Source organism: Seriola lalandi, unplaced genomic scaffold, assembly GCF_002814215.2.
Source record: "Seriola lalandi dorsalis isolate HSWRI2012SDOR001 ecotype SW California unplaced genomic scaffold, Sedor1 jcf7180002054533, whole genome shotgun sequence".
Classification (NCBI taxonomy): domain Eukaryota; kingdom Metazoa; phylum Chordata; class Actinopteri; order Carangiformes; family Carangidae; genus Seriola; species Seriola lalandi.
The window spans coordinates 45602-67665 of NW_019525086.1; the positions used below are offsets into that span (position 1 = coordinate 45602).

The 22064-nt window shown below is 42.8% G+C and overlaps 3 protein-coding genes across 6 annotated transcripts; all 3 read left to right on the forward strand.

Annotated features, from left to right (window-relative positions):
* Positions 1-6: 6 nt before the first annotated feature.
* Positions 7-9018, forward strand: lipea (lipase, hormone-sensitive a). 4 transcript variants are annotated; one of them, XM_023414545.2, is made up of 12 exons: positions 7-139; positions 1118-1193; positions 2639-2895; positions 3754-4038; positions 4165-4255; positions 4344-4489; positions 4586-4771; positions 5187-5339; positions 5835-5979; positions 6725-6952; positions 7133-7515; positions 8110-9018. In XM_023414545.2, exons 3-12 carry the CDS (start codon positions 2647-2649, stop codon positions 8335-8337), a joined length of 2094 nt encoding a protein of 697 aa, XP_023270313.1. In that variant the 5' UTR covers positions 7-139; positions 1118-1193; positions 2639-2646; the 3' UTR covers positions 8338-9018. The 4 variants fall into 4 exon arrangements, with proteins under 4 accessions (XP_023270313.1, XP_087032257.1, XP_087032259.1 ...); XM_087176131.1 differs by having other exon boundaries at positions 8-139; positions 3727-4038; XM_087176133.1 differs by lacking the exon at positions 7-139 and adding an exon at positions 174-641 and having other exon boundaries at positions 3727-4038.
* A 463-nt stretch (positions 9019-9481) lies between these two features.
* Positions 9482-11866, forward strand: LOC111661081 (trypsin-2-like). Its single transcript, XM_023414547.2, has 6 exons — positions 9482-9625; positions 10048-10198; positions 10280-10536; positions 10639-10775; positions 11030-11131; positions 11641-11866. The coding sequence occupies exons 1-6, from the start codon at positions 9553-9555 to the stop codon at positions 11686-11688; spliced, it is 768 nt and encodes a 255-aa protein (XP_023270315.1). The 5' UTR covers positions 9482-9552; the 3' UTR covers positions 11689-11866.
* Positions 11867-12862: 996 nt separating this feature from the next.
* On the forward strand, positions 12863-21878 carry LOC111661083 (putative ATP-dependent RNA helicase ddx6). The gene is made up of 13 exons (XM_023414549.2): positions 12863-13013; positions 14651-15749; positions 15839-15943; positions 16666-16795; positions 16994-17140; positions 17316-17410; positions 17544-17666; positions 17872-18000; positions 18215-18331; positions 19165-19228; positions 19318-19419; positions 19705-19923; positions 20512-21878. Exons 2-12 carry the CDS (start codon positions 15504-15506, stop codon positions 19917-19919), a joined length of 1473 nt encoding a protein of 490 aa, XP_023270317.1. The 5' UTR covers positions 12863-13013; positions 14651-15503; the 3' UTR covers positions 19920-19923; positions 20512-21878.
* The last annotated feature ends 186 nt before the right edge of the window (positions 21879-22064 follow it).

Below are 22064 nucleotides of genomic sequence, written 5' to 3' on the forward strand. Positions count from 1 at the left end.
TTTGACGTTAGTTTGAGGTGAGCGGGAAACACACATCACATCACATCGTCAGGGAAACAGACTTCGGCACAGCACGTGACGTTACCCAGCATGCTGCGGGGCGCTGACAGAAACCGACAGAGGAAGAAGATGCGAATCGGTGAGTAAAGTCTGTTTAAAACACTACGAAGTCATATATCTACAGGTGTATACCTGCCGTGTTTGGTTTTAACGCGGCGCTGAACGTTCGTGACGAATATGAAACTACGTCATTGTATTTCGACGTTGTTTTTAACCAGGAAGCAACAGGGCGGCCGGTGTTTAAATGCCTCAAACTTGGTGTTACGGGTGAAGCATTTTGTCGGGGGGGGGGTTTGTGTGTGACGGTATGGAGACTAGCTAACATCGCCCGGGAAAGCTCCAAACCCGAGTGGAGGCGTTTTGGCAGCGGGAGAGAGAGGCTGGTATCTGAGGCTGATGTCTGCCAGTGCTGGGCAAGGACAGAGCCGAGCCCGCTGACAGGCTGACGTCACTGTCAGCTGTTTGATCTGCCGGAGCGGTTTATCGGTCAGAGGCTTTTTACCTGGGTGGTGAGATTCAGTTGGACCTGACGCCACTCTCACTGCAACTCACTGCCTGAAGGCTACAAACACGTCATGAAGGTATGACGTTACAGAGCTGTTGCCATAGATACATTAGTTTTTATTTGGATGTCATTAACATCCTTTGCGCATAGAACAGCTTCCCCAGGTTGCAAAATAAATCTGGCTCATACTTTGGCCATATTTAAAAACAATAAAATCAATTAAAATAAAATACATTTGAATTTAAATAAAATACATAGAAATTAGACAAAACTTCAAGAAACACAAGACAAAAGAGAAATACACTGAAAGATTTTAAGGCTAACTGTTTGATCAGTTTTAACCTCAGCAGTCACAGTACAGTTACACAGCTCTGCATCTAATAATAATCACAAAAATAACCCCAGGACAGTTCATCTGTCAGTGTTGAGGACTCTGAACCTCAGTCCCGTTTCTGCGAATTAATGGATTTTATTGAGTTTTTGTCAGTGTGGATAATTCTGTCTGGATTTAATAACTAAACAGATTTTGTTGTTGTTTGTAATTTGTTGCAGTCTGAAGTTTAATCCAGGCCGCTGCCCTGTCTGTGGTGAAACACAGTTGAATACTGAGGCCTTGTGGCATGAAAATGTGAGTATCCCTGTAATGCACAGAGAACATCTAGTGTGGCATATTGCTGTTGTCAGAAGCCTAAAAGTCTGCACATTGAGACACTGAAATAGAAAAGCCCAAACAAGCATGTGTCAACACTGTGATAAAGCCTCCAGTGTTAATGAACACTGTCACAACAGTGTCCTGATTTCACTTTGTGCTGCAGGCTGTGTGCGCTGACAGCTGCTGTTGGCACTGGAGAGATTTTCCTCTTTTATATCATTACAGCCAAACTGACACTGCACAACATTTCTAGTCTTTCATGGTGGCTTTAATGGAGCAGGATAATGCATGTGTGCACACTGCATGCGCAGTATATGTCCTGTTTATTCATTTACATTTACATTTAAATGGAATCATTTGTCAGATGCTTTTATCTATAGTGTATGAACATAATGTTCATATGAACAACTGCTTATTATTATTATTATTATTATTACAAATTCTTAAAAATATATATTCTTTTTGAATAATTGTGACCCAGATGTTTTGTGAGCGGGACATTTTACATTTGAAAAATAAACAGTGTTTTCCTGGCGGACAAACTGTTTAACGGACACTTCTTCTAAATGACCTCAAACGCATCATTGTTGGCATTTCTGTAGTGCAATTCTCACTACTTAGCCACAAATAGAATATTTGCTAATAACAATATATTTGTGATAAGCTAATATCAGCCAATACACTGTGCTGCTCTTCTTGCTAATTCATCAAACAGACTTTAACAGATAAAGAGAGAAAGAGAAAGTCTCAGCAAAGTCTGAACTGGAATAAAAATACCATAAATAACATGTAATGCTCGACTTTAGAGAGACACAGTCACATCGTGGACTGGTAACATCTACATTATAGAAACCTGCAGTGGGACCTCTGGGGTTTTGTGTGATGTGGGTAACAGCTGATCACGTTCAGCTGAACTGTCATTAAAGTAACAGGATATTTTGCTCATATTCATTTCTTATATCTTATAGGCTTGGTTCTCTTTTTAGCACGTAGCTGTTAGCTCCTTAATTTTCTTGTCAGTTTGTGAATGTGAATCTCCTTTTCAGTCTTTGTCAGTTATCAACAAAGAGAACAGACTATCAATATACAAGTTTTCAATATTTTCACTCAATCAAACAGCAGATATGATTGTTATGTTTGAGTAAACAAATCAACTTCACATCACATGACAACCCAGTTTTAAAGTTCTGTCCTCAGGCTGTTGTGGAACCAACCCTTGACCAAGGAGATAACATGAGTACAACGACCAACACATTGAGTTGTGTTGCAGCAGATGAGATCATCACGATGCGTGTGTTTACCCTGAGGGTGATGGTGCCTGTTCTTCAGGATGTTCATCACATGTCTGCTGTGTCAGTGGCTACAGAGGCAGATATAAAGGAGGCTAAAGAAAGCATCTCATCTGTCTCTCTCTGCTGCAGCCTCAGATATGGATTACAAGGTTGTGTTTTCAACCTTGGAGACCGTGTGTGAAGACAACATCGCTATCCTGTGTGGGCCTTCTGAGTCTTCTGACTTGCCGTACGGCACTGTTGCCGAGCGCCTGATCACATGTCTGAGACAGATTCAGGAGCACGGTCGAGCTCTGGAGCCCGTGGTCGCCAGCTTCACCGCCATTTATCACCACTATGATTTCGACGCACAAACGCCGGGGAATGGATACCGCACCCTGGTCAAGGTATGACTCGCTGCTGGACTGTGCTGTGTTGTGTGACCTGTTATTGATTCTTACAAGTTTTGTGTAAGTAAACAAAACTCAAGTGAGCATAGTTGCTGTTTGAGTGTAGTTTGTAGGTTGTCAACAATGACAGGTTAAATTTAATCATCACACATTACATTTGTGTAGTTATAGTTATAATCTGCAACTTTTCCACATTAAAATGTCTAAAAACAACTGGACTTCTGTTCTTTATGTTGTCAAGTTGTGTTCTTACATCATCACAAATGTTTCCATCAATTCAAAAACCAGAGAAATCTGTGATTTTTATCATGGTAATGTTTCATTGGTCGCCTGTTGATGACATCACATCCTCTATGATCAGTGTGTTTGTCTGACAGAAGCTCAGCATTGACTTTTATCTAGTTTTAAGCCACAGACACTTTTTCCTCCTCGGTGGTTTCCGTTGTTAGAACCAGATGATTTTAGTCGTCGGACGTCTGGATCTTTATCAGAGAAACAAGCTGCTCAGCTGCAGCTGCTTTCTGGGTGTTTCTCCTGGTTTTAATCTCCTGGTGTGTTTGTTGTGGAGAGGAGGAAACCTCTGTGGATCATTCAGCTGCTGGTAAAAACCTGCTGAACGTCTGGTTCATGAGCGATCGGAGAAACAGTCAGAACAAAGGTTAGCATCAGTCTCAGCTCCAGCGTCGCTCAGACTCTGACTTTAAATGTGAAACTGACTTATTTAGTGTTTTTACTGGTTAGAATCTGTTTGATTTCCTGAACCACTGACACTGAAGGAATCCAAACCTTTCAAATGTCGTTTCCCTTCATCTTCAGTAAAATCCACAGTTTCTTTGTCTCTCCTGTTTGTTTCAGGTCTTACACTCCTGCCTCTTGCACATCATTCATAAGGGCCGGTACATCGCCTCTAACTACAACAGTGCCTTCTTCAGGGCCGAGCACAACGCGTCTGAGATGGAGGCGTACTGCAGCGCCCTGTGTCAGCTGCGCGCCCTCCTCCACCTCGCCGAGCAGCTGATCAGGGACAATGACTTCGGCCAGCTGTACTCCCTACAGGACAGGGAGCTGAGCCGCAGGTTGGTGCAGGAGTACAGCTCCATGCACAAGGCCTGTTTCTACGGCCGCTGTCTGGGCTTTCAGGTGAATTATTCCTCACAACCTTTGTTTGTTTTAACAGATATGTTAAAGAAGTGTGATTCAGATTATTAGTCGGTTAACACTTTTCACGCAGGTACAGTTTATGTCACTGATCTTTTTTCCTTTCAGTTCTCTCCGGCCCTCCGTCCGTTCCTCCAGACCGTTGTCATCAGCATGGTTTCCTATGGAGAGACGTATGGGAAGCAGCAGTCTGGGTTGGGTGAGTCTTGTTCTTCTTTATTCTCAGGTCCTTGTTTTGATATTTTCAGATGTGATCATCTTTAAAATAAGTTTCCCTCCCCCTCCAGGTTTGGCAGCTCTCTCTCTCCTCACATCAGGGAAGTACGTCATCGATCCTGACCTGCGGGGCGCTGAGTTTGAACGCATCACCCAGAACCTGGATTTGCAGTTCTGGAAGTCCTTCTGGAACCTCACAGAGTCCGGCCTTATAACAGTAAGCAGGGTCAAACACTGTCACTATCACTCTGATGTTACCGGAGCTGCTCTTCAGTGGTTTCACTCCTCTCTCCCTCCTGACTGTCTCTGTCAGGGCTTCAACAGAATAGCCTCCAACCAAGTGCAGGTGAACTTCACCCTGACTGTGCCTCCTGTCACACTGCGCCTTCCTCTGGCCTCAGACCCCAGTCTAACAGCCACTGTGTCGCCTCCAATAGCCCACTGGGGCCCCGGGCCGGTCCACATGCGTCTGATCTCCTACGAGCTTCGAGAAGGACAGGTGAGGATCTACAGCTCTCAATACACCTAAAGTAATAAACAAACAAATCAAAGCAAACTTTATTTATACGACACTTTTCAAAACGGATAGAAGAGATGACAGATGAAAAAAGAAAACAATATATTTAAAAACAAAGAGAAGAAAGTGAACAAACCACAAAATATTTCAGTAATTCATAATTATAATTCTTTATTCAGATAAATTACTTTGTACATGGACTTTTTGTCTCCTGTTAGAATCAGGATCAGAATCTGGTTTAAGCCGGTTTTAAACATAAAAGGAATTAGCTTCGATGTTTTGGTTCATAACAATAAACATAAAAATATAAACAAATATAAAACAAGCAGGTCCTGCAGGTCAGAGACATTACATATAAATAGAAAAACACCTTATTGCTTCTCCTTTAACTTTATAGGACAGTGAAGAGCTGCTGGCTTTCTCCCGAGCCGACCCTCCTCCCATCTCCGTGTCTCATCTCCCCTGGGTGCAGAAACAGCCGCGCTCCCCCTGGCTGCTCATCCACTTCCACGGAGGAGGTTTTGTCGCTCAGACGTCCAGATCTCATGAGGTACAGAACAGACTGATGGAGTTACTACATTTAAATCATCTGGTTAATGCTACGACGTACAGTTGATGGTATTGATTACCAGGGGCGGGTTCTCGTCAGCTGAGGGAGTTACTGAAGGATGTTGCTCAAAATTACGGCAGGGAAAGAGATTTTACAGCAGTAAAATTCTACTGTTTCCATGGAGACCGTTGATTTGCTTTGGTCACTAAGGTCTTTTGTGCAATAATTTAACTGACTTCAAGGGATTTCTGAAGTTTGAAGAGAAAACCTTAAAACTTTAAATACTCCAGGGAACATTTTAAGGAAGGGAAGGAAGGAGAAGACTTAAGGGTGTTTCATGCAACTGTTTTATTTTAAGGAAAGATCTTAACTTAAGGCGTTTCGTTTGACCGGCCCCAGGGTCTTACAGTCTTACAAATCAACAAACCATTTATTAAGCAGCTGTTGCTTTGAACTTCATCACACATCTTTTATTCTGTTACTCTCATCTTCCAGAATTACATTCGGAGCTGGTCGAAGGAGCTGAACGTCCCCGTCCTCTCCGTCGACTACTCTCTGTCACCTGAGGCGCCGTTTCCCCGAGCTCTGGAGGAGTGTTTCTACGCCTACTGCTGGGCACTGAACCACTGTCACCTGCTGGGTGAGGGTCACACTACACTGGGCTGCAGTAGACCAATCAGGAGAACTCATTACATTTTTATTTATTAATCTGTTAATATTTCTTGATATTTTTTGGCCATTAATCTGCCTGTAATTTGACAAAGTTACTGCTTATCTTTTCTTCTTCTTTTTTTTTTACTTAGTAAAAAGAAGCTTAAGAGAGAAAACTATAAACACACTGAGAGCAACAAACATGTTCAGTATACACTAATATATTCACATGAGCAGGTCTACAGACTTTAATAAATGCTGCAGAGCAGATACACTTTCATAGTGCTCCAGCTCCAGCAGGAGGGCACCACATGTACTGATGTGTACACACTATCAGTTCATTATCAGAACATGGAAAGTGTCATATGTGCCCACTCACATGCCCAAGCACTGCAGAAATGTAAAGACATAGAAATAGGATGAAAGGCTAAATGGTAATAATGATCTTTTGAGGGAGTTTTCAGTTATTGGTTTGTCTGTAAAACGTAAGAAAATTGTGAAAAATGCCCAAAGTGACATTTTCATTCATTGTTTTGTCCAGAGTTCAAAGACTTTGCACCAATGAGACACTTGGAAAAGCAGGAAATCTAATAGTTTCAGCAGCTGATGATCATGTGAAGTGATTTAGATAAAAACATCCACCAAATAAACTTTTAAAATCTCTTCGTTCTTTAACATATTGAACATATAATGATCATCAGTGTTAATAAATGTTAATGCTTCTGTCTGTTCAGGCTCCACAGCGGAGCGGGTCTGTCTGGCGGGGGACAGCGCCGGAGGAAACCTCTGCATCACTGTGTCCATGAAGGCCATGTCCAGCGGCATCCGAGTCCCCGACGGCATCATGGCCGCCTACCCCGCTACCCTGCTCACCACCGACGCCTCGCCCTCCCGTCTCCTCACGCTCATCGACCCAATGTTGCCTCTAGGTGTTCTGGCTAAGTGCATCAACGCCTATGCAGGTATGTGGGCGTACTGTGTGTGTGTGTGTGTGTGTGTGTGTGTGTGTGTGTGTGTGTGTATATCAGTGTCACAGCTCATTTAACTCGAGCACTTTCTGTCACTGGAACAGGAAACAGAAAACCACACGTGTTATGTAAGATGTTGATATTAACCCTTGGTCTGACCTCCCTCCCTCCCAGGTACAGACTCGTGCACGGTGCAGTCTGCGGTGGGCAGCAGCAGTCTGAGCGCTCTGGGCAGAGACACGGCTCTGCTGCTCAGCGATCTCACCCAGGGAGCCTCCAACTGGATCCAGTCCTTCCTGGACCCCATGCGGAGCTCAGGTGGAGCACGCTCCCTGTCCTCGCCACAGAGGAGGTCTCAGAGCGGCGAGACCGGCAGGACGTCCAATCACACCTCCACGCTGGCTCCCGGAGCTTACCCACAAGGCTTTGAGCCCCTGCGCTCCGAGTGCCTGGCTTTCATTCGCCCGACCTCGTGTCCCATCATCAGGAACCCGTTTGTGTCACCGCTGCTGGCTCCAAACAACCTGCTGAGAGGCCTGCCGCCCGTCCACATCGTGGTAAGACGGGGGGGGGGGGGTTACAGAAGACAACAGAGACTCTTATTTTGTTTATTTATTTCACCAGGAAGATTATTCCAGACACAGCTTCTTCCTGAGCCTCTTCTTACACACCATGAAATCATTGTGTAATGTGGTTTCACCTGTTTTATTTTACCACCAGAAAATTACAAGTCTTACAACTTATGAAAATTAATGAGAATCCTCTGTGTCGGCGACGGTCTGAGCAGCAGCCATTTTGTTTTCAGGTCGTCCGTCTCATTCTCGTGGACACGATATCTCATTAACACCTTGAGTGAACTTTTTCATCACAAACATTCACTCGGACTCAGTGATTAGTTTTTAGTGGTTAAAGGTCAAAGGTCAGTGTGACCTCACAAAACACTTTTTAGCTGTTACTCAAGACTTTCCCTTCACAGCAGTTAAGACAAAATTTCCCACAAATGGTTCATATTTTATATCTTATGACTCTGGATAAACAGGAAGTGACCTGGAACTAGTGTGAGTGGCGGAGGGATACGACCCAGAGGAGGTGGTCTAGTATCAGTTTTCTGTTTGTGGTTTTCAGTACGTGTCCTCCATGTCTCCACTCAGGCCTCTGCTCTGGACGCCTTGCTGGACGACTCTGTGATGTTTGCCAAGAAGCTGCGAGACATGGGTCAGCCGGTGACTCTGACGGTGGTGGAGGACCTGCCCCACGGCTTCCTCAGCCTATCACAGCTCGCCAAGGAGACGGTGGTCGCCACTGAAGTGTGTGTGGCGCGAATGAAGGAGATTTTTGAGCAAGAAAACCCGACGTCTGCACTTCACAAACGGCCATAGAACCCGTCCCTCCGGCTGGTGTTTCTGTCCTTCTTGGGACTGAAAGAGAGAACTGACAGAATGTGGAGAGACGGATGCAATAAGTTTAAATAAAGGAAACAAATGTTAAGAGGATGCAACAAAACTGTAAAGATGGAGGAACCTGCACAACGACGATGTTCTTCTACCAGCTCTAATATGATCCAACATGATGATTAGAAAAGGAAATAATCTGTATTTTTCTACTAAGATTCACACACTGAGGATGCTGATGAAACGCACATAGAAAATATCACAGACTGACATTAAAAATCACCATAACCAGCCCTGACAGTGACTCACACACTGACCTGTCAGTAACAGGAAGCTGTTGTGCCTTCAGATTAAAGTGTTTGGATCGTTCATCAAACGGATCAGGATTAAAGGTTTACTTGTACAGGAAACGCACTTTAGATGCACTGTATTATTATTATTATTATTATTATTATTATTATTGTTAGATTAAATATATCATCTGGTTTTTCCAGTTTGTCACATGTTTACAACATATTGATCAGGAGGCCTTCACCTTGTATTAACCAGCAGGATGTGGATGTGGGTGTAAAAGTAACTTGTTCTAATGTAAATGAATTCATAAATATTATATATATTTAACACAGTGTTGTTAAACTTAAAGTCTGTATTAAATCAAAGCTGCAGAGATTCCTGGTGTTAGATGTTTCCTTTGTTTGAAGCGTTCTGATGTTAACTGGGACTCGTTAGTGTTTCCTCCTCGGTTCTGTGCAGCGTGTTGACGAACTTCCTGACCCTGTGGAATCTTATGTTTTACTCTTAATTTAATCACACATTTCATAAATAGTGTGTTTAATCCTGCTGTGTAGAAACATTGTTAAAGCGTCTGTGTCACATGTGGATGACTGATTGTTCTGCAGGTTATTACAGACAGTAAAACGTCACAACACATTTATAAAACATGAACGTTACAGCAGAATAACCTGAATGTGACATATTTAACACAGCTTGACATTTCCCATCCTTCACGATAACCGCCTCCACCTTCACACTGTTTGCTCTTGCAGCACTTGTCAGTGTTCCCATACTGTACATGATGTGTTTGTCATTTTTCTGGCACCAGCTCCGTCTCCGTCTCCTTCTTCTATTGGTTCTTCCTCAGCGCTGACCATCAGTGACGTCGACCGCAGCAAACGCACACAAACTTTAAATGTGAGGAGTCGAATGAGATGCCTCCCTGTCTGCAGGAGCCCAAAGATGTTGTTCCACGTCTTCCTCCTGTTGGCGGCGACTAACGGTGAGTTTGAGTCAAAGAAAAAACAAAAGTATTAAGTAAGTACTTTCATCACCTCAGGTTTCAGAGATGTTTCCTCTCTTGAGCTTCTTTAAAAATAAAAAGTTACGCAGTAACTTCCTTTGCTAAATAACAGGCAGATTAAAGGCCAAAAACAACCTCCCTCTGATAATAATAATAATAATAATAATAATAATAATTTACAGAGCACTTTTCAAAACCTGCTTAACAAAGGCAGAAATAAAATAAAACTAAATAAAATCTAAATAAAATAATACTGTGTTTACAAAGTGTTGTTTAAAAGTTGCTGTATAAATAAAGTTATTGTCATTAATATTATTGTAGATTGGCACCGTGAGAACTTTTATATGTGATTGTGAGATATGTTCTTCTCTTGTTTCCTCTCCTGTCTGTTTCCTGTTCAGCCGCCTTCAGCTTTGACGACAGGATCGTCGGGGGTTACGAGTGTAGACCTCACTCCGTCCCCTGGCAGGTGTCGCTCAACAACGGCTGGCACTTCTGCGGAGGAACCCTGATCAACAGCCGCTGGGTGGTCAGTGCTGCTCACTGCTATAAGTAAGTCAGAGTTAGACCCGCAGCACCCAGCTCCACCGAGAGAGGAGTGTTCACCTCTGCTCTGTTCCCATCATGCACCAGGGATGAGAACATTGAGCTGCGTTTGGGTGAGCACCACATTCGCTACAAGGACGGCCCCGAGCAGTTCATCGCCGCTGCTGCCGTCATCCGCCACCCCGAGTACGACCGTTACACCATCAACAACGACATCATGATGATCAAACTGGCCGAGCCGGCGGAGCTTAATGAGTACGTGCAGCCGGCGTCCCTGCCCAGCAGATGTGCCCCTGCAGGGACCCAGTGTCTGGTGTCAGGGTGGGGGGCCACTCAGAGTCCCTGTAAGTTCCTGCCAGTGAATTGAATCCAGTGGCTGCAGGAGTCGGGAGAAGATCAACCGTCAGGTGTCTCATGTGTCTCTGTGGTTTTGTGTTGTGACACAGTCGGATGTCTGAAGTGTCTTCACTGCCTGGACCTGCCCGTCCTGTCGCAGCAGGACTGTGAGCGCTCCTACCCCGACAGGATCACCGCCGCCATGTTCTGTGCCGGCTTCCTGGAGGGAGGAAAGGACTCCTGCCAGGTACAGCACAAAACCACACAATCAGACTTTAGTTTTGTCTGTACAGATTTCAGCTTGTTGACTCAGTTTCACGTGACAAAATAACTTTGGAACTGATCTGGTCTCTATACAAGTTTCACATTCTGCTTTTCTAAACTTTTTGTTGTGTTATTTAGTCAAGTTATCAATTCATCTTCCCATTATTTCTCAATTAATCCATTCATCGTCGGTGGTTACAAGTGTCGAGCTTCATTATTTTCCGTCTGGTCCATCAGGGAGACTCTGGGGGTCCTCTGGTGTGTAACGGCGAGCTGCAGGGGGTGGTGTCCTGGGGATGGGGCTGTGCTGAGGTGAATCGTCCCGGAGTCTACGCCAAGGTCAGTTCCTCTAACACGCTCCAGACTGGAGAGGCATCAGCAAATTATCCATCAAAGAACTTAATCAGTGAATTAACTATTTTGCTTTAAGTAATTAAGTTTTTTTGACTTAATATCAGGATACAAAGACAGAGAATAACTTTACTAGATCCAAAAATTAATCTTGTTTTGATGCTCTTGTCTGTGTAGAAATCAGGATCATTTGTGATGCTCATCAGATTTTAGTCAGAACTGCTTTAAAATCCAATATTTGATTTCATCACTGAAGGATTTTGTCCGTCTGTGATGTGTTTTGTAAAATGAACCATGTAGTTGTTGCTGTAGTAGTTCAGTTTATATGAACATTAGACGTCCTCAGGTGTTTTCCTGTTTCTAAAAGCGAAGCACACAAATGAAAAAACGCCATTTTGACCTTTTTCATCAACTACTTTTATGTAAAGTATTGAATGTGTTCTCTGTATTTATCATTTCTAAACTTCACTGGCTGCTGTGTGTTTCTGTCTCCACAGGTCTGCCACTTCTCTGACTGGATCCAGTCCACCATGTCCTCTCACTGACGTCCTCCTGCAGAGGACAGATCCACTCTGTCTGCAGCTGCTGTCCATTTCATGTCATCACACTGACTCTTTATAAGAGGAACATATTTATGACTTTGCTAAGCAGCTGTTGAATGTTTGACTGTTTGTGGATCATGTTTTTAACAATGACAGTAAAATATCACCATGAACAACCTCACGCTGTTTGACAGATTCATTTTATCAGTCTGTTGTTTTGTGTTTTTTAAGTCAGTATTTTTATCTGTGTTGCTTTTAGACCTCAAGGTTGCCAGGTTTGAATATTTGTTGTGGGAAAAACCCCCAGCTGCTCCAGTGCAGCGGCCCAGAGTCTGTCAGATCAGACTGGGGCTGTGCTGGGAGTGAACTGTGAAGTGTGTGTGAGGTGTGTGTGATGTGTGTGTGTGTGTGGAGCACTGCAGCGACCTGGTGAAAGTTTTAAAAAGTGGAATAAAATTAAAAAGTAAGATTAGTGAATAATGTTCTTTACATTGAGATCACATAAACCCACAACACAACCCAGACTGAACTCTGATCTGTTTTCCCTTTGGATGAATCATACTTGTGGTTTTTTTCAGCCCACTTATATCACAGCTAGCTGCTTTGCACACCACTCCATATCTATTCTCTATTTATTTCTTCATGATATGAAAATCTATTCACAGAGTCTATAATCCATCACAGTAGAAATCTGTATTAAATGTTCTCAGTCATGAGGAGCTAATGTAGCTCAGACTTGTCGAATCAATCTGCACTTAAACTGTTAATTGATTTTCATGATGGACAGAAATTAATGGAACAAATATGTCCACAAATTTAAAACTAACATAAATTTTACAGTGAATATATTATATATAGACCTAAACCTAATGAATTATGGTGTCTTATAAGTTTGAGAGCTGGGTATGGTAAAGTTACATTAATGACACAGTAATACAAATATGATTCATTCCTTTATTCATGTCGCTGCTGTGCTTTTACTCCAGCGGCATAATTCTGACAACGTTTCAACCACTAATGGAGAATATATTCATGAAAATACATTCATCCTTTGAAATGTAGCGTAGACATTATAACGATGTACATGGCAGTACCGCGGTGTGACGGAAGGGGGCAGCGGCGTGATGGAGTCTCACTTGTGATAAACAGCAGAGAGACGCCGAGGAAGAGAAGACGAAGAAGAAGGCGACCATGTTGATTTAAAGGAAGAAGAAACACAATAGAGACGATTTATTTCAAGTAAAATTCAGTTATTAGAGCGACTTACAAAGAAAAAAACTGATCAGCTGCGAACTGGATATCCCTTGTAAAATAACAGACAAACTAAGGTAGGTTTTTCCGTGACTTTGAACCGTCCGGTTTCCGTTAAAAACATAAGAGTTGTTGTGAGCAGGCTAGCTAACGTTTGTGCTAAATTAGCCTTGAGGCTAGCGATCGTGCTATATAGCATTACGTTACAGATTAATTATCAAAGAACCAATGATAACAACATGTATCATTATTGTCTTTGACTTTTATGCATATAATTTTCAAATTAAAATCTTGCTCTTCATCTAAAGTCAAATACGAGTGTTGCAGCGGCTTAACAGCTAGTTAGCCTAAAGCTAACACTGGGTTCGCGTTAACGTTAGCCTAAAGTCGCTAATGCTGATTCTTAAAAGACGCAGCTCTCGAAATGTTATTGATTTACAAAGGAAAATTATAAACCCAATGAACCTACACAGATTGTTGAATATTTTATAAATGATTAATGTTAACTGTTTTACAAATAAATTGTTTGGAAAATCTCAGCAACCAAAAGTAAGTTGACGTTTATTTGAATGGAAGAGACTCAAACTGTCACCAGACAGATATTGGCTGTGATTATGAAATTAGTTTCAGGTAGACTCAGAGCCTTCACTGTAGGACAGCCGTGTTAAATCAGTCTGTGCTTCTTAATCTGCCTCTGAAGGCTGACACCTGGCAGCTTCACCTGTGCAATCTAAACCAATCCATTTAGTGAATTAGCTGCTAAAGCCTTTCACTGCTCTGAACTCCTGCAGGAGAGTGTTTGTCATCGAAGCTGCGGTTAACTCATTTGTTGTCATTGTTGCTTAATTCCCCACTAATGAGCTGAAACCGACCCCACCACAGGTTACAGGGACAAACAGTGATGTATTGAATGTATTGAAAATGCTCATGTCATTGGTTCTCAGTGTGCTGGAAAGTCTTGAAAAGAACTGATTTTACTTCCCTAAAGAAAGGTATAAGTCTTAAATCTAGTCTCCTGGCTGCTGTAAACAGCACATTAGTTCTAATATGTTTCTGTGTGTGATTGTTGGCTGTCAGAAGATCTTTCTAACTAAAAGTGAGGCAGGTAGACAGCGGGTTGAGCCTCAGGAAGCTGTTCAGTCATTCTGTGTTTCAAACACTTGGACTGCTGCTGCCACAGAAGCTCATCAGCTCGTGTCAGTTTTAGGAAAAATTTAAATGAACTTGATTAATTAAATTTTTTTTGTGGTTAATTCATCCATTGTTTTACTGCTTACCTAGTTTCAAATTGGATTAATTATATTGGTGGTAATTATTATTATTATTATTCTATAGTGTTAGGAACTACTGAAAAAATGGGCTATGATAGTATTAGGCTATATTGTCCATACTGGTTTTCCATCTTTCATTTTTTTACCATGATACAGGTTTTTAATTAAATTCTATGATGTATTAGAAAGGTCTTCAAAAGTCTTGATTTGTACTTTATGAGCCCTTCAATGTAAATCTGAGTGGTTGTTAACAACATGGGAAACAAGGAAAAAATATTTGTGCGACACAAAATTGATCTTAAGCAAAAATCCTCCATTTTCAACTTCTCAGTTTTACGGGTTTGTTGTTTGAATAATCGAGACACGGCAGATTAATTTATTATGATGGACGATTCGTCAGCTGCTTGTGAACTGTTTTCAAATCTTCGCTGGATTTCTTTCAGGTGACAAGTTTGAGTTGTTGGCTGACTTTGAGGAGGCAGCGGGTTGATCACGGCCACACTCAAACACTTCACACAGCGACCTGAAGACCTGAGGTGTCCACAGAGAGACGGTCGAACACCTGGAGCAGGAAGGAGACGCACACAGAGGACTCGACAGGGGTGGAAAGCTGTTTGGCTTTGGACTAGATAACCCCTCGTATGACTTGTGTTTTCAGGATCCATTTTCTTTTCACGCGTGGAGAAACAGACACCCACACAGTGGAAATAAACAGAGCATTACAGACTATATGATTTTGGGGAAAGACTTGTACAAAGTTGGACATCCTTTTTTCAAGGACAGGGATATTGAGCAACTCTGATGGACTCGAAGTGGAAACAGGAAATATTGTTCCATTTAGAAACAGAAGTTAAAGTATTGAACTCAGATTAAATTGAAGAAGCTATTCCCCAAGTTCAGATTGCCTTAGTTGTTCTATTTCAGGACTTAAACCGCTTTGATACTTGTTCACATATAATTTTTCTATATTGTGGGCAAGTATATTCATGCATTTGAATGCAAATTTCTCTTCATTTTGAAGAGCTCTTGTGTAAAAAGGTGTTTTTTTGATGTTCCTGTACGTCAGTCACTCTGTTGTTGAAGGGGACCGAACTGCACGTACATGTGTATATGTAAATACTACCAATCCACTTCTGTTGTTAAAGCTTTGGACTTAAGAATAATAGAGAATATTGTTTGTTAATGCTTTATTAAACTTTTTTACTTTTGAAGAGAATTTTTAAAAAGAAAAACCTAAGAGGCAAAAATCTAATACTTTGAAGAAAAAAAACAACAAAAGCAAGGAAAACAGGAAAAATGGCAACGGCCAGAACAGAAAACGTCGGCCCAGTCGTCATGGGACTGAACAAGCAGAACGGGCAGCTCAGAGCAGGACAGACCAAACCAGCTTCAGTCCAGCCAGCACCCACGACTCAAGGGAAAGCTCTGGGTGCTCTCCAGAAAGCAGGCGGCGCCCCCCAGGACGGAGGAGGCATCAAGTTCGGAGATGACTGGAAAAAGAGCCTAAAGCTCCCTCCCAAAGACAACAGGGTCAAAACCTCAGTGAGTCCCATTGAACAACAGTTTCTAATCATACCGTAACCTGTAAGTTCTTTTCTACCTTTTCATCCTGACCCTTCTGTCCGCTGCAGGATGTGACGTCCACCAAGGGGAATGAATTTGAAGATTACTGTCTCAAACGAGAACTCCTGATGGGCATCTTTGAGATGGGCTGGGAGAAACCATCCCCCATCCAGGTACGCTTCATTTCTATCAGTGTTTCTTTATTGATCAGAACAACCTCACATGATCATCATCCACTCAGCAGCTTTTCTGGAGAATAGCTTTCTATTCCTCTGTGCCGGCGGCGGTCAGAGCGGCCATTTTGTTTCCAGGTTGTCTGTCTGTCCGTCTCATTCTCAGGACATCTCAGAAACACCTTGACTGAACTTCTTCAGATGTGGCACAAACATTCACTAGGACTCAAGGATGAACTGATTAGACTTTGGTGGTCAGAGGTCAAAGGTCACCGTGACCACAAACACTTTTTTAGCCATAATTCCAGACTTCACAGCAATTATGACACAATTTCACACACATGATTCATATTTTCTCTGAGTCTGGATAAACAGGAAGTGACCTGGAACTAGTCTGAGAGGAGGAGGAGCTGATTCTAGTTTTAATGACTGACATTATGTCTGAACCACTAACCTGTCAGGAGGCTTCATGGTTATAGACTCAATGTTTGGAACTCTTTTGGTTCATTATAACTCAGTCCAGTTTTATTGCAGTTTAGTGCTTATCATCTTCACAGGGTCAAACATGTAAAACACAGTTTCAGCTTCCAGGATGAAATAAAATGCTAAAATGTAAAGTCAGCGACACAGTGTAGAATGGTTGTGTGTATAAGATCATGATGTGTTTAGGCATTGTGTTGTCACAGAATGAGTCTAAAGACGAGATCTTTGGTTGGTTGCAGGAGGAGAGCATTCCCATCGCCCTGTCTGGACGGGATATTCTGGCCCGGGCTAAGAATGGGACGGGGAAAAGTGGAGCTTATCTGATCCCACTGCTGGAGAGGATAGACCTGAAGAAGGACCACATACAGGGTGAGAGCCATGATTGACTTGCCTCTTCTTCTGTCCTTGGCTCTTGCTTTCTCCCTTTATCTCTTTTTCCCAGTTTCCTCTCCTCTTCTTTTTCTACCCTCTCATCACATTTCTAATCTTCGCTCCTCAGTCGTCTGGTGTTCACTTCTCCCTCTGCGATATTAACTGTGATTTCTCCTGTACGTTGTTGATCCTCAGCCATCGTCATGGTGCCCACCCGTGAGCTGGCGCTGCAGGTGAGCCAGATCTGCATCCAGATCAGCAAACACCTGGGAGGAGTCAAAGTCATGGCCACCACCGGGGGCACCAACCTGCGAGATGACATCATGCGCCTGGACGAGACCGGTAAGAGTCCACTTCATGGAGTTTAGTACATCCAGTCTGGATGTTGGGTTATGATGTTCAGCTCGTCCAGAACATTATGATTCATAATTCAACATTATGTGTTTGTAGTTAAAGTAAGTTTTCAGATTCAGATGATAAAAACAAAAGTGTGATTCCCTCGTGTTTCCTCCATCAGTGCATGTGGTCATCGCCACACCTGGCAGGATCCTGGACTTAATAAAGAAGGGAGTGGCAAAGGTGGATAGGGCCCAGATGATGGTGATGGATGAGGTAATCATCAATCACAGAATGAAACCTGAGTGTGATCAATAGTTTATCTGATGATCTTCAGTCTCTAACAGTTTGTCAGTGTTTGCTGCCGTCGCTGCTTCATGTTGAATTCTCCGTGTCCGTCTCCTCTCAGGCGGATAAGCTGCTGTCTCAGGACTTTGTGGTGCTCATCGAGGACATCATCAGCTTCCTGGCCAAGAACAGGCAGATCCTGCTCTACTCTGCAACCTTCCCCATCAGCGTGCAAAAGTTCATGGTGAGCAGTCGGCTAATTGCCACGCCGCTCGTTTCAGACCCGATGGCTCGAGGCCACTTGGCACCGCTCGGCTCTCGCTGCAGACCGAGCTGTTCTCTCGCTGCGGCTCAGATCTGTGTCTGTGGCGTCTTCACCTACATCAGGATTTGATTTTGACACTGTGACTTTTTAAACCCTAACACATGTGTGTGTGTCCTTGCTGCAGGCCAAGCACCTTCAGAAACCCTATGAGATAAACCTGATGGAGGAGCTGACTCTGAAGGGCATTACTCAGTTCTACGCCTACGTCACTGAGAGGCAGAAAGTCCACTGTCTCAACACACTGTTCTCCAGGGTAACGGACCAACTCTACGTTCACTGTTCATGCATTTCAAACTGTCCTTCTGTACTTGTTGAAGAATCCAGTTTCCTGTCGCACCATGTTTTCTGTCCAGTGTCTGAACGGGATTAAACTCTGTCATCCTGCTTCAGTTTCCTCTTTCAGGAACAGACTTCAGCTCAGCAGGTTGATGCAGTGACTCATAACAGTGTCTCTCCCTCCCTCACAGCTTCAGATCAACCAGTCAATCATCTTCTGTAACTCCACTCAGAGGGTGGAGCTGTTGGCCAAGAAGATCACTCAGCTGGGTTACTCCTGCTTCTACATCCACGCCAAGATGATGCAGGTGAGACAGATGTTGACTTTTTGTTTGTATGATGTTTGTATTTTCTCAGGTGGCCAATAAGATTAAATGTGTTGCTGAATGTTTATCAGACTCATTCACGTATCTAGGATTTAGATTAATTAGGTTCAGGTAAATATTAGATGTGCAAGTTGTAAATATAATCATTGTGTCTACAAGTTGTGAGAATCTGGTTTATGTACAAACGACTTGATGAAAATTATGAGTTTCCATCCAAATGTTTTTAATAACTCTATTTGTTAAATTTATGTTTCTGGGAAAAGAGAGAAAAGATTTAACAACTTTCCCCAAATACAAATGGAAGATATTTGAACCATATTTGGCCAAAATCAGCAAAAGAATGACTTAACACACATTTCCATCCATTAGTTATGTAAATATTAAGAGTTGCTAAGATAAACAGCTGGTTAATTGAACCAGCTGTTTTTAATTGAAGAGTGACAGCGAGGCCTCGAACAGTGGAAACACAGTGAAGACGACATGATGGAAATAAAGCCTTTGTTTGTTTCATGTGTGAATGTGAGGTAGTTACTGCCTCATCCGATGGTTTCATCTCTTCAACAGAAGCTTCAATATTCAAGTCAAATGCTTCATGTACATGTGATTTTTCCACCTCGGCCTCAAACACGGAAACATTTACAATGTGCTTTAAAACAGGTGGAAGATAACTCTTATTTTGTAGGATGTAATTACTACATGAGGATATAAATGTTACTCAATGAAGAACCAGTGGTGTTGAGCTCATAGTGAGGGGTTTGGTCTTTAACAGTCTAGACTGAGACTCATGGCTCATGTGTGTCTCTGGCTGTTCTCAGGAATACAGAAACCGTGTGTTCCACGACTTCAGGAATGGACTCTGCAGAAACCTCGTCTGCACAGGTGAGTTTCTGTTGTATCCTGTAACATTTCAAAACCACCTGTTTAATGTTGATGTTGCACTGACGTGATGTCCCGTTGTCTTCCTGTAGATCTCTTCACCAGAGGTATCGACATCCAGGCCGTCAACGTGGTCATCAACTTCGACTTCCCCAAGAACGCGGAGACTTACCTCCATCGTATCGGAAGATCAGGTTCGTTTAGTCACTGAAACTGTGAACTGATCCATTATATTATATTATAATATAGTGTGTGTGTGTGTGTGTGTGTGTGTGTGTGTGTGTGTGTGTGTGTGTGTTCCTGTGGGAGACCTGTAGAGCTCCATCTGCCTGTTTGCTTTTCACTGTGGCTGTTGGATGTTTTCCAGGACGCAGCGTCTGAACCGACTCATTCTGCTGTAAATGAGGACGGACACGGTGTGAACTCTGTCTGTTATAAAAAAGATAAAATGAATATATTACACACTGTCTCTCTCTCAGGGAGGTTCGGTCACCTGGGCTTGGCCATCAACCTGATCACGTCAGAGGATCGCTTCAACCTGAAGGCCATCGAAGACCAGCTGGTGACCGACATCAAGCCCATTCCCGGCAGCATCGACAAGAGCCTCTACGTGGCCGAATACCACTCATCCAGCGCCGACTGTGACGTGGAGGAGGTGGAGGAGAAACCAGGACGTCAACAGGATAGCACCTAAACAGGTGAGACTTAACTTTGAGATCAGTTTTAGGCTCCGCCCACACTGCTACGTTTTCATTTTAAAATTCATCTGTTTTCCTTCGTTACTCGACTCCGGGGTTTTCCAGCCCTGAAAACAGACTTCTGGAAACGCTGCTGGCCCCGTTTTATTTTGAAAACTCTGGGGTTTTATTTTGAAAACTGTTGGTTGTGTTGTAGTCTGGACAGAAACTGAGACCTCTGTAATAATGAGGTCACACCCACGGCTTCTCCTGATTGGCTCTCATCAGCCTGGACTACCAGTGGTGAATACAACATGATGATGAATGACAGTGTCACTGACCTTGTTGTCTTTGCAGCAGCTGTTGTTCACTTACATTCTCTGTTTTAATGCTACAGCTGTCTCTGCTGTTCCTCCTTCAGAGACAATCTACTTCCTGTTTACAGCGGCTCGCACATGCTCAGTGTAGGTGATGGTCATGTGAGAGAGAGCGGTTTAGTTTGAAAAGATTTTTTTTAAATGAAAACGTAGTGGTGTGGACGGAGCCTTTGACTTTTTCATTACATTACAAACCTCCGTCCTGCTAACGTTGACTCTTGTCTCCCTGCAGGACATTAGGAAAACGGGCTTTTGCACAGACATCAGCGCTTGCACAGTCTTCAGGCAACTCTTGAGTTTCACATTTCTCCTCCTCGTTTTCAGAGCCTGACAAATGGATGTAAAGGCTGTTTTTTATTTCTAAGTATTTCCTTTCTTTTCCTCAGAGAGCTGCCTCTTTCTTTTTTAAATGAACTGAGAAAGTTAAACTCTTGTTTTGCACCAAACTCGGTCGGGACTATAATATGTTTTCCTCCTAATATATATGTTGTTAGACGTGGGTGTGAATGAGCGTCAGAGCTGTGGTGAAGCGTCTTCCTGGGCGAGTGTGTTCATCACCAGCAGCAGGGTTGGTCTGTTTTTAATGTTACAATGGTGCACTTAAAACCAGCCATCGTTCTGTCCACTCACTGCTGTTGTCACTCAAGTGCCTTATTCCTCCCATGTTCACTCATTCAGAGTCTGCTGTCTTCTGTCACGCAGCAGAGAACGAGCACAAACCAGATGAACTAAATATTAATCAGATTTTATTTAAACGTTACATTATGCAAAGGGAAACGGACGACAAACACACACACACACCACACACACTCCTGCTGAGAGGTGTGTATGGGTGTGTGTGTGTGTCCAAACTTAAACTCCTCAAACATCCTGAATGTGAACGTTTATTTTTAATGTGAACGTTGCAATAAAAAAAGGGCAGCTTTATTTAAATACTGCGTGACTGTTTTTCCCTTTCACTATGAATAAAACATGAGCAGAGTTAAAATGGGAAGACACGAGCCCTCGTACTGAGTCATGGATGTTAGCTTACAACCACACAGACGCCATGGGAATCGAACGGCTGTCGGCGGACGCTTGCCTGCAGACAGTCGCTGTTGTTTGAAGATTCTCTTACGTAACAAAAATCACATTTGGCTGGTGAAACTGTAAAATCCATCAGCTTCTGGAGCTGGTGATGAAAACCTGCGACGCTTCAAAACAGCTTCCATCGCAACATTTGCCGTTTCCTTGGCGACAGATGAGCGAGTCTCATCGTGTCAGGAGAAGAAGATTCACAGGGTTTATGTTGAAGTTGGTGCAAAACAATAGTTTGAATTTTCTGCCACTTTCTTTTCCTCCCACATCTTAACGTGGAAATATAAGGTTTATAAAACAAGCTTTTCTTTTTTCTTTTTCTTTTTTTTTTTTTTTGCAAATCCTGAGGTGAAAGTTTCTTTTCTTAAGCCCCATCCTGACAGAATAGAAGTTGGTGAATGTATCAGTTGCCAATGTAAAGTCTGCAGCCCAGTGGTTGAACGCCGAGCTCTTAAGCATATTAGACAGTTGTCGTTTGTTTCGCTGCTGCTGCGTCAGAAACTCCAAACTGTTTTTATCAAATTATAGAAATAAAAAAACAAGAAAAGAAACGATGTCATGAAATCTGCTCGCTCTGTAAACGACAACGTTCCCCTTCAATTGAACTACGACGAAAATCAGAAGAAATATCAGTTTTCTTTCGGCAGCAGCAGCGATATCTTTTTTTTTAATTTTATTTTATTTTATTTTTTTGCCCCCCCCCCCCCG